The following is a 12,985-nucleotide window of genomic DNA, read 5'->3' as shown; positions in this document are numbered from 1 at the left end:
CAACACATGTATTTTGCATCTGTTAAAAGCACTGCTTTGGGAAGCTTCCTAACGTAGCCGCATGATGTGGAACTTGGAAGATGAGTTTGTTTTCTGACCCAGTCTCTCTCTGCATTCACACCTCCTGGGCACCATCAGATATGCAAAGGGGCTGCTCAATCACACATATATACCTTTGGTTGGAAGGGCTACAAAAAACCTGAACAGTTGCCCAAGTCAGGCATATGTGCACATTAGCTCCTTGAACATGAAAAGCAGCACTATGTGCAAGGAGACCAAAAACCAGATTTCTCACCATGGTCCCAGACATGCCAACTTCATGGAAACATACTTCTCACTGCACTGGCAAGTGGAAGAATGACCACAACTGGCATCAAGATAAACAGAACACACAAGCTTTAAAAACACTGGAAGGAGGATTTGATATTACATAGGAAACTCAAGCATCCAAAAACAAGAATTCTGAAACACATAAGGACATCTTTTTTCTACCTTCTTTTTGTCTACTATATCTGTGAAATGGCATTTCAAGTAGGGCCATCGTATTGACCCCATGAAAAGCTGAAAGCATTGATGAAAATGCTCCCTCCTGCAGGACATGCAGATTTGTGTTTGCCAAAGGTGTCATGAACTCTGCTGATCAGACTTGCCATGAATTCTCATCTCCTTATCAGATGAAGGAAAAGGGAATATGGTCATCAAAAGGGAGGGGAAGATTAATTAGTTGAGATAATCTAAATGAGCTCAAGCTAGGGAAAGGTGTTCTAGAATTTTGTATCATAACTTCCTATTCACTCCATTAAGAATGGTATTCTAAAGGAAAAAAAAATGGGTTGTCTCTGCAGCGTATAGAATTTTTCTTTTTTTTTTTTTAATTTTTTTTTTTATGAAAAGGAGATGGGGATAGATTTGTCCTAATATACACACATTCATGTACAACCAATAAGCCATGCTGAGAGTAAAGCGACTATTTCAAGAGGCAACAGCAAAGATAATTTCCCCAAGTTCCTATCTTCAGCTTATTCCCAGGACCAGTTTTACTTCACTGTTTGAAAGAAATACAGAAGCACTTCAAAGCCTTACCGTTACCAAAGTGAAACCAGTTGGCCATTCTTTAAAAAGCCAGTTCTTGTTAACACTTAAAGTTTCTCACACAGCAGCTTCCATTTCTGCACCTGCAATGTTAATTTTTGAAGATGCCACCATAAAACCACTCCATATTTCTATAATGATTAAAAGCCATCGCACCAGATATTTTTTTACTGAGTTTCTTGAGTTTCTTAAAGACCTCTAAGATACACCTGAGGATATAATGAAGTTACATGAAAAATTTACAGAGATCATACCCTAAAGTTTTTTCTTGTGATCTGTAAAACACTTAAAGTGAAAATACATCTTCCTCTTCTCACACATGCATTTATATGAAGTTACTTCTTTATGTCTGGTAGAATTTAAGATGATTTCAGAAATGTGTCTCTCTGATGACACTCAAAAGATTCAGAGCAACCAAAAGTCAGATCACAGCAGGTCTCTTCCTACAAATATTAAAATAATAGGTAATTATATGGTAAAATTTCCCCTTCTAGCTATGTTTCATAAAAGGTTATTTTTAATACACTGAAAATACAAAGTAAAGATAGGCAAGTTAGTAACAGACTACTAAACTTAATCTTAAAACAAACAGTGGGCTAGAGAAAACATTTCTAGCCAATATAGTTTGCAATTAGAAATCATGAGTAGCTAGAAGGAAAAGTTGCATTTTTTGTTCATTTGTATTCATGCTACTTTGATGTAAAGAGAGCTTGATTCTTGGCAACTTCCAACATACCAGGATCTAAATGAGCACTAGGAGCACAGACAATTACTTCTGAAAATGATTAAACACAAGTAAACTTAATCACACCAACAGGCATCCTCAATTCCCAGATTTTCTAAGGTCATATATCCTACTCATTTATTCATACTCCAGAACCAAGAGTAAGGACAAAATGTTGTTGTCACATAAACAGTATTTTAACACAGTTCCAAAATGTACTACAGCACAATGTGTTAGAAGTATAACATCTATCCCTGTTAAATAAAATTTAACATTAGGTTAAAGGTATTAAAGTAAAAATGGGGTATCCCAGAGAACAGAGAGCTTTCAGAACTAATGTGCATCTGGAATGAATGGTTCTTAATATCCATGTATTTTTAATATTTTATAACTTAAGGAACAGCTTCCATTTCTGGAATGATACCAGCATCTCTTGCTCTCCTAAATGCATTCGTTTCTCAGTCTACAAAAAAAAAAATAAAATCCATGAATGACTGACTAAATGAAGGCATGTTTGAATGCAGTACACATGCAACAAAAGACTTATCTCTCTGAGATTGGAAGGCACTTCTGAAATGCCTCACTGTACTTTCAGTTGAGATGATGCCTAACCTTAGCTTGGTATGAGATGAAGAAAATAGTGAAGAACAGACAAATGAAAATGCTCCAAACAAGAAACACAAAATCCAGAAATCAGACATGCAACCATTAAATCCAAAGCTTTAAGACTTTTTTCTTTACTTACATGTTATGGGACAAAAATCAACCAAACTTCAAAGGAGCCTGCTCCCTCAGAGCCAAACAATCTCATCTACAGTTGCTGTCAACTGGAAAGTGAGCATCTCTAGCTGTGCCTCCCCTGAAATAATCCCAAGCTGCCTGTTGTTCCAGGCTGTGCTCAGAACCTCTCAGCACCACCAGCCTCTCCTCCCCAGAGCTGTGCTCACAGAGCTCCTCTCCCCCATACTGCTGCAGCATCGCCTACTTGCCTACTGCACTAATGGTGTCCACAGGCGTGGGAGGTCAAGCCAGCACATGCAGGAAACAGAAGGCAAAGGGAAAAAAATTCCACAACCCCAAATCCAGATGCTATGCTTTTCAAGGCTGCACAATTTCCTCAAACTAGCTTTTATTATCAATAGTTATTGTTCACTTGGTGAGCAGTCCCAAATCACAGCTATAAAAACATAAATCATTTTAATTCCTGTTATACATGATCACAAAAGCATGTACAATATACACCACCTGAACTTAACTGTTAGGTTTGGGTTTTCTTTACTTCTACATCTATTGGAGACATCAAAAGGGTCAGACAAAAAGCTCTGACGGTAATAGGCACCCTCCAACAGAAAGACAGCAATCAATTACAAACCATTTGCAGAAATTGCAGAGCTGTCACAGACTCGTTTACAGCTGCAGTCCAAGTCAGACTGCCTCTGATTGCCAGGCTGTTTTCCACCCTTGTACCTACAAAACCAGGACAGCCTCAGATAATTTTAAAAATGACACCAGCAGACCTGCATGTCAGCTCAAGAAGTGAACTGCAATACAGAATGGGCAATTACTTCAGCAAATCATGCAAAAGCCCTAATAACTGCTGCATCTGACAAATTTGAGGCTGGAGGGAGGGCAGGGAGCAGACCCTGTCCATTTCCCCCTCTTTTATTAAGCTTTAATTGCAGCATGTAATTTAGAGCATTGGAGCAAATTTAGTGCATTAAAAGCATCAAGTAGTGTACATCAATTGCTCTCTGTGTATTTAAGTCCTCAGAACTCTCCCTAATTTTCTGGCACCTGGTGTATTTGACACAGGCGATCAGGATTGACTTTGTTCTTCAGCTAAAGCAAAGCTGGTGCCCCAGAATCTCCTCCCCTCCAGCAGGACAGAAGGTCAGCATTTATGTCCACACAGTGCACGGGGGATGCTGTATATGCCAGATGAGCAGGGCACCCCAAGGTACTCAGGGGATCCTGGCCTGGTGCAAACAGCCATCAAAGCATTCTAAGCCTTGGGGTCACCTCTGCTGTGCTTCCACAAAGATCCCCACCCCTAAAACCAGGCAGAAGTCCTAAAACAGCAGGGCAGAGAAATCCACAATACTCCTTTCAAAGGAACAATGTGTCCTAAGGGGAGAAAATCCAGTTTTTTCTTGTTTGGTTGCAAAGAATTTGGGGAAGCATAAGCAATCATTACACAAGATACAGATCATCTCTGTGGGAAACCCTTTGTGCAGCAGGAGATGGGCTAAAGGCCCACAATCACTGGGCTTCTCCTTATTCTCTAGGGAAAGGGCATGAAATCACCTATGTAAGACTGAAGGAGGTTATGAATTAATTAATAAAGTAAGATTAACAGCTCCTCTCAGTAGGTGCAGTTAGAGGCACAATGTATCTTCCCTATGCCAGTCTTCTGAGTTTTTACACTCTGTCTCATCTCTACCAATTTTTCACACAACTTAGCACAAGACACTAATATATTCCAGAACCATAAAAATTCTAACGTCATTCTTGTTATGCAAGAGTGCTAACACAAGTGTTATCACAAATTTACTTGAAGATACAACCAGCTCATCAAGGGAATTTTAAAATGCATTTGTGTTGTCAGAATGGCAATGCCAGGTAAAATCATGGCCACCAACACGAAAACACTACCCACACTTGCAGTTGGGAGGTTCAAAACAATAAGCCCAATATGAATTGGACAGAGATTGCAATTTGCCTGATTCAGAGCAAAATGGACAAAAAGCTGCTCTTTGGAGACCAGTGCATTTGAAGGTCAGCACTAATTTTGGCCATTCCTGCCTCAAACCCCAAAGTCCTGGCTGAGAGAAAGAAAACCATCAGTCCAGCCAAGTCAAACAGAAACTGCAGGCACATAAAGGGTCTCCAAATTAGAGAGTGGCAATCACTGTCTCTCAAACACTGCACATCTCCAAGTCCAGTCCAATTTAAAACTACTGACATAGTATTGCTATGGTCACTGCAATATTAACAACAAGACCTGGAAATACTAGCAAAAACAGAAGACAAAACAAACTGAATCAATTAGAAAGCTGTAGCAGCTTTACTGTTCTCTGCAGGAACTGGGTTCAAACCACACAGAAAAATGGATCTGACAAGTCTCCACCTGCTTGCCATTTGCCCCCATCACACTGCTCCTGCAGATGCAGCAGCTGTGCCGTCGATGCTGACCTGTCAGGATGACCTCAAGATACTAAAACACCAAGTACAGCTAATATGCATAAAAATGTTTTCAAATTAATGCCATATGTTAAATTCTTTCCAACAAAACGCAGAGCATTAATGCTACAACACTGCCTTTTGGTTCATAAGGATTCATGTGTCAAGCATTTTCTTACCCTGAAGGGTGGATCAGCCTTCTCCCTGTGTGGCACTTGGTCCAGAGTGCCATCAGTACTGCTCCTTTTCAAACTGGATGTGATGTCAGGCACATTACTAAAGTCTGCATTTGAAATAAAACACATAAATAAATTAGAGGGTTATAGGACAGAAACAGGAAAAGTACTGCCAACACTTTCAGTGTCTAGTACAATTACACCAGCAGGAGAAAGTCACAGAAACAATTAGGCTGGAACAAACCTCTGAGATTATTGAGTCCAACCTACGACCTAACACCACCATGTCAACTAGACCAAGACACTAAGTGCCATGTCCAGAAGAAATACAAAATTTGCAACCTTCTCCAACCCTCAGGAAACAATAGGAGAGGTCAAAGCAAGGAGCGGCTACGCCTTGAAACTCTGCTTTCCAAACAGCAGCTGGACATTGGAGATGGTCTGAAGCAATGTACATATCTGATCTAGCAAAATAAACCTAACACTCTTGCTAACAGTGTGCTTTTGAAGGCAGCACACTCTGTGCTGAGACAACCAGAAGATTATTAAATGCACTCAGCAGTTCTCCTTGGATGAACACACCATTGTTCAACATGACTTAGTCCTAAATCCTTTAAAGACTTAAGAAGGAAAGAGAATTTTGCCCTGGAATAAACACCATAACTCATAATACAGACACAATCCCTTTTGCTTGCAAATAGCTTACCAATTTTCTCAAGTTTGGTCCATCTACACAGTAGCTGGCACAATGCAAAAACCAGAGGCAGCACTGCCCTGCTCTACTTACTGACAGACTGTAGCTTTCAGTAACATTTAAATTTAAACTCAAGAGCTATCCAACAATGCTGAGCCTTCATATAAAAATGATGCTCTTTCTCTTTCCATTTCCTCAATTGGCTGCTGAAAATCTGCAGAGATGCTCACATGGAAATTCTAATTAAAAATCCTAGAAGTGAAGAAGTGATTTTTGATCTGCAGTATTATCAATCCATGGAGTTGAAAATTATAAAGCAACCACCAAATAAAATAAAATAAAAGAAAATAAAAGGAAAAGGAAAAAGTATTTTCAGCAATCTCAGATTGTAAATCAGCAATAAAATAAAGGGGGGGGTTAAAGTTTGCTGCTTTGTTTCCTAAACTTTAAGCCTCCAGAGTGTAATTCACACCACATTACCACATTTTCAAACTCTTTCTCAACACCTAAAAATACAGGAGATTTATTTTTAAGTGAAAGGTACGATTCTTATTTAATCGCTGACACCAGCAACTGAAATGGTAATTAAAACACATACCACCCATCTTGCAGCAAAATCATGACAGCTTGCAATAAAGAAATTGGGAAGGACAACAGAATTTAACTGCCTGGGTGTTGCTGTTGTCCTGTCAATGCAGAGCAGAACCAGCTCCTCTCAGAGAGAACTGACTAACAAGGAGTGAAGCAGAGAGGAAATTGGGAAATTTAGGTCCAAAAGAGCACCTTGCAACCCACAAGGAGCTTTCCTGGTAAGACAAAGCATGGCTGGCAGCCTCCAGAGACAAGTCAGAGAAAGATATGCAAATAACTCAGCACGATGTCAATGTATTATTAAAGAGCTCAGGTCAAGCTTAGCATCAAGGCTGACATTTTCCACCCACATGCCAAAGACTTGACCACTTTCTCATTTCCCTAACCCTGCAGAAACAAGATCTCATCTCTTTTCTCCCCTCAGGCTTTTATACCTTCTCCTCTCAGAGTCAGGTGCAGCTCCTGATATGTAAGAGCCTGTTACATGTAACAAGAGTTATCACTTTGCAGAAAAAACCACATTTTATACAACTCCACTTCAGCCATCCATCGTCTTTAATACCTTAAGAAAGAATCTGTCTTGTCTATTTACTTTATTATGCTTTTACCTCTCTTCCTCCAACAAGCCTGAATAATTGTCTCCTCCTGTCTGGACTTTTCAAGTAATTTTGAGGCTCTCTTCTGTATATGAGTACACATGAATGCCTATTGATTTCCACCATTGCCAACTCCTGGGTATAATGAGATAAAAGAGAAAAAAACCTATTTCCCTGATTTTACAAAGTCAGCATTAAATGTGTTTGTCCTTCATGAAGCAGTAAAACTAACCTATACAAGCAATGAAGAGAGAGCATAAATGTGGGAAGATGAAAATAGGGTAAAACAATCAGCAAACAACATAAACAGAAGAAATCAGGATAACAACACCCTAAGCAGGCAAATAGAATATTGTATTGCTTCTTCCAGATGACCCATCTTTTCCTGCCTTCACCCTCATTTTGTTTTTCCTTTGTAGTCTACAGGACTGTCAGAGGTAGGTCTACAGAGTCTTTCCCATTTTTACAGCATTTGCTGTTGGCAGAATGAGTTGCTGACGATGGAGAAGCAACAGTAAATGTTATTTTAAATAGCAAAACCTAAATAAAGTTACACGGAAGGAATCCAAGGTGAAAAAAGACATCCTACTGCATCCTACATTGTATGCAGAACTAACATGGGGAGGGCAGAAAGAAAGGAAGGAAGGATGTATGGGTTGTTGATCAGTTTAGCATCCATATCCTGTCTCCTCTTCCTTCTTTTGCTGTGGAAGGGGACTTCCTTTGGACCTGCTCCTACAGACTATTCCCAAAAAAATGCAGAAGCACCAATATCAGCTGCATAGTTCAACCCCCCAGCCCACCCCTCCATAAAAAAAAAAAAAAAAAAAAGAAAAAAATAAAGTATAACCCTAGAGAATGGGTAATTACAAATGCAAAGCTTAAGGACATTAACACAACAAAAAGTACAATACTGAAATTCTTTCTACTTCCAGTGATAAGTAGAAGGGGACTAGCAAAGCCAAACCCTGAAAAGTGTATGTTCTTTAAACATTCAAATCTGGATTTAGGTCTACAATATAATTAATAGTATCAAAGATGTTCACAAATAGTAATTTGAACAAGTTCACTTATAGGCTGGGTAACCACTATTCTTTCAGGTAAAACTTGCACTGAAACTGTATAGAATATGCACAAAATTAAGAAAGATGCTATCAAATACAGATTTGTTCCAGTATATAATATTCTGCTTCTTTGATGGCAATGAGGATGGAAAAGTATGCAAGGAGATATATGTTCCTAAAAATCATTGAAATTCAAGGTCAAACCAGAACTAACAGGCACTTTTTAATCATTATTAAAATTTTTTATTTAAAAAAAAAAAAAAACAAACAAAAACAAAAACAAAAAAAAAAAAAAAACAAAAACAAAAAACAAAAAACAAAAAAAAAAAAAAAAAAAAAAAAAAAAAAAAAAAAAAAAAAAGCAGCCAAAAACCAAAAGTCTGATGTTATGAGAATTATGTTTCTTATGGAAAACATGGAACACTTCACTGAAACATTGCTTGAGAGGCTTTCCAGCATAGTAAATGGTGAGTGTATCATGGCTAAATCTGCCCATACAGCTCCATTACAATCGTAGATTTGATTTATTCTACTGGCATGCTTGTGATAAAACTGTCTGGAAGAAAAATGGGACTGATAATAATGAGTTGAACAAAACATGGTTTAAATCTTTTAACATAATTTTTCTCTGCTGCAGTACACCTCTCTGTCCTGTTTACACATACACTCATGCTTGGTGAGTTGAAACATTTATCACTTCCAGCTGGGATACAGGAACCTCTGAAGCAGATACTTTTTTCCAGTTTAGTAAATAGGAGTGTCTCCAGAAAATAAAAATGCCAAGTCGGTGTGGTGGGTAGCTGGGCACCAAGTGTCCACCACAGCAGCTCAATCACTGTCCTCCTCAGCTGAGCAGGAGAGAGAAATATTATGAAAGGGGTATGGGTTCAGATCAGCACAGTCAGAGATCATTCAGCAGTCACCATTACAGGCAAAACCGACTCAACTTGGGGAAATTAGTTTAATTCATTACTAATCAAATCAGATTAGGATAATGAGAAATAAACCCAAATCTTAAAAACACCTTCTCCCCACCCCTCTCTTCTGCCCAGACTTAACTTTTTTTCCTGACTTTCTCTCCCTCCTTCCCCTGAGCAGGACAGCACATCAGGGAACAGGGGACTGTGATCAGTTCATCACACATTATCTCTGCTGCTCCTTACTCCTCATGGGGAGCTCTCCTCACACTCTTTCCATGCTCCAGAATGGAGACCCTCCCCTGGAAGACATTCCTCCTTGACATTCTCCAGCATGACTCCATCTCATGGGCTGCAGTTTTTTACAAACTGCTCCAGTGTGGGTCCCTCACACAGGGTGCAGGCCTTCTGGAACAAAATGCTCCAGGGTAAATCCCCCACAGGGTCGCAAATCCAGCCAGCAGACCTGCTCCAGACTGGGCTCCTCTCTCCATGGGGTCACAGATTCCTTCCTGCATCCATCTGATCTGGTGTGGATCTTCCAAGGGCTGCAGGGGATCTCTGCTCTCCTATGGACCTCCATGGGCTACAGTGGAACAGCTGCCTCACCATGGTCTGCACCAAGGGCTGCAAGGTCTGCCCCAGCACCCAGAGCATGTCCCAGCCCTTCCTTCTTCACTGACCTTGCAGAGTTGTTTTTTCTCGGATATTCTCACTCCTCTCTCCAGCTGCAATCATGCAGACTTTTTCCCCCCTCTTAAATATCTTATCCCAGAGGAGCTACCACCACTGCTGGTGGGCTCAGCCTTGGCCAGTGGTGAGTCCATACTGGAGCCAGCTGGCACTGGGAAGCATCTACAAGCTTCTCACAGAAGCCACCCTTGTAGCCCCCTGCCACCACAAACTTGCCACACATACCCAATACAATCAGCTTGCTGCAAACAAGAGTAGCAACAGCACACAAATGCTAGGATTCCCAGAAAAGCACAGGGGGGAAAGAGCGCCTCTATGTGAAAAGCTTAAACTACACCACATGAAATGCATACTAAACATTTTTCTTGGTTTCTAACAAAGAACAACCAAGCACTAAGAACACACTTGGCACCTTTAGCTACCAAAGACATCACCAAAGAACGCCAGTACTCCTGCAATGTTGCGTCTTGCTGGCAGGCAGGTAAGTGCCTCAGTCATTCAAGAGAAGTTATAGTGTAACCACTAGAAACTGAGAGAAAACATACTCAAGTCATGTTCCTCACTGCTCAACATTCAATTAAAAGCAGGCACACAACACACAGATGGGACAGTTGGTTTGAAAAACAAACACATGCAGCACATCCAAGAGCTCTGCATGCCTACGGGAACGTTCCTTCCCTTGTTGATGCAGTGATACACGTACGAGTGGTGAATGTGGAAGTTATTCATGTGTTTGTGAGCAGTGAGGTACAATGGAAACTCATCCTCTAGCAGATGTGCGAGACAATAATAATCTCTGCTGCAATCCCAGCCAAGAATCCAAAGGAAATCAACTGGAAAACATCAACATCGACCATCCGGCAATTCATTTACCATAAAGAAGCCATCAGCAAACGCAAATGTCACTTATCTCCCTTCTTCTGTTTAATTAACGAAGAAGCCTTAATTACTCTCAAGTCAAAGATGCTCTTATCAGTTTAGCTGCTCACTGCAAAGGCAAAATCATCATAAGGAGAGAGTAGGAACTGAGGATTCTGTTTCTTTATTCATAGTTCTCTTTTCATAATGCATCAGAAGTTGTTCCATTTCAGACTGCTCTCACTGATTTAAAAACATACCAAATAACATCACAAGCATGTCAAGTGCTATCAAATGTCAAGCACTGTGTAGGTGGTGTAACCACCTCTTTTTTCAAACTATGGCAAGAAGGAATGTTTCCACCTGCCGCTCCAAAGACAATGGTAAATTGAATAAAAATTCATTCTATATCTACATGAGAAGACAATACAAAAAAATTAAATGTACTCAGTCTCTCACTCCAAGACAAACTAAGACCACTGCAGGGTATCACTTTCAGATCTGTCTCTGTGCACTACTTGATAACTATCCTCAGCTGTAGGAGAGAGAAGGTGAGAGATGAAGCCACATGTTTTGTTGGAATCAGGAGATCCAGGCTGTCTCAGCTAAGGTAAGATTAACAGTTAGCAGCTGAGTCTTTCCTGGTATCCCTGACTTCCCTGATCCACTTACCACATCACCAAACATTCACTACAATAAACAGAAGGCCATGGAAAAGCCAGTCCCACAGGGCTTGGCTGAACCAACAAGGATGAGTAAGGCAGGACAGCAATTCATGATCAGAAAGGGACCATGTCTGAGCTGGGTGCAAGCCATACTGCACTCAAGCAGCTCAGCAGAGGACTAAACTTTAGCTCTCAAGATATAAAACCTGGCATATGAAACTGAAACTCAGGAGCAAGAATTTTAGTAAATTATTCAACTGATGATGGGGAAAAGAGAATGAGGCTATACTGCTGGTGAATAACATCCAATAGCTATGTTTAAAGAAAGAATGAGAATGCTGGGTTAATCTAATTTTGGAAAATACAGATCTATAACCTATGTAGTAACCTTAGGTTTTCACAATAAATTCAAGGAAAGAAAAATCAGAAATATAAAGATAAATGAAATATGACATATATACATTATGAGTAAGCAGATTGCATCAAACTAATCTGACATCCACCTTTAATAAAATATATTTTTAAAGACAAAAATATAGGATAAAAATAACTTTCTGGAAACCTAGTTTAAAAAAAAAAAGAGAAACTAGAAACTTTTATAATATCCCAAGGGAAACTGTTAGCCAAAATGAAAAGGATAGGAATTAAAACAAGACAGAAATGGCTAGAAGGTAAGATGAGAATAGATTTGTCTGAATTAACTCCTAGGCCTGGGAAAGGCTAGATTGTAGATCTTGTCCAAGGTGGGTTTGGGGACTAATTTTATTTGATATTTTCATTATTTGTCTCAGCTAAGAAAGTACAATAGTAAGTACTCCAATTAAATACTCCAATCATTCAAAGTTAATACAGAGCATTAATTAGGAGCATGACTGGAGATGCATAAAGGAGATGTGGATGACCTTGAAGATGAAGGTACAGTCCTAGAATGAAATCACATGGAAGAGAGTTTCAGGGACCTCTAAGAACTATTGCTTCTATAAGCTGTGACTCATGTGTTGGAAACATGAAAGAAAAATGTGGAAATGTGGAGAAGGGGTTGACAACATGTAGTTGTGAGCTAGAGCTACTTAAGCAAAGGCCAAGGCCAGCAGATACTGATCACTCATGACACTGGCCAGGAATATGTCTACGGTGGCAATTAGAAGGCTGGCTTTCAACCATCACACAAATAAATTTCTGGAACAGACTTACCAGGCACAAAGAATGCAAACAATCTATTTTAAAATGGAATAGGATAAATGTAACAATAGGGTTGTCCAAAGCCATAAGAAGCAGAGGATTGGACATGCTGAGTATGGAAATTCCCACCCTGGGTTTGTCTATCACCAGCATAGCATAAATATTACACAGATAGATACATACATAATACAGCTACACAGGTTCAAATAGCCAGAAGCCTGTCTTTTTAATAGAGCACAAGAAATACTTGAAGTTTCATTAATACTGGTGCTTAAAGATCCTGGCAAAGAATGTTTATGACTAAGGGAACATTTATATCACAAGTGCACATGGGCTATGAGCCCCAACAGTTGTCCTACCCCAGTTTCTTGCTGACTCCAGTTCTGAAGCTCACTAACAACTCCACTGCAACAAATGGATCGTTTTCTTGTCTGTAGTTCTCTGGCACTTGAAAGGGAAAGAGGACTCACTTCCTGTCCTCTCAGCTGCAGGTTTTAATCTGCAGTAGTTAGATGCTGTAGATACAGTGGCACACAAGCAGTTATGATGGGCT

At 39.8% G+C, this 12,985-nt stretch overlaps 1 protein-coding gene across 4 annotated transcripts in view; it reads right to left on the bottom strand.

The window, feature by feature from the left end:
- TIAM2 (TIAM Rac1 associated GEF 2) overlaps positions 1-12,985 on the bottom strand; it is a 164,671-nt gene that overhangs the window by 25,609 nt on the left and 126,077 nt on the right. For 3 of the 4 annotated variants that reach the window (XM_056487234.1, XM_056487235.1, XM_056487237.1), the window contains one exon: positions 5,176-5,279. In XM_056487234.1, coding sequence (XP_056343209.1) covers positions 5,176-5,279 — 104 coding nt within the window. Of the gene's footprint in view, positions 1-2,561; positions 2,711-5,175; positions 5,280-12,985 lie in introns of those variants that run through there. The other variant, XM_056487238.1, reaches the window with a different exon arrangement.

Source organism: Oenanthe melanoleuca, chromosome 3 (genome assembly GCF_029582105.1).
Source record: "Oenanthe melanoleuca isolate GR-GAL-2019-014 chromosome 3, OMel1.0, whole genome shotgun sequence".
NCBI lineage: Eukaryota > Metazoa > Chordata > Aves > Passeriformes > Muscicapidae > Oenanthe > Oenanthe melanoleuca.
The sequence above is the reverse complement of the archived record's forward strand: the minus strand, read 5'-3'. Positions and strand labels throughout refer to the sequence as shown.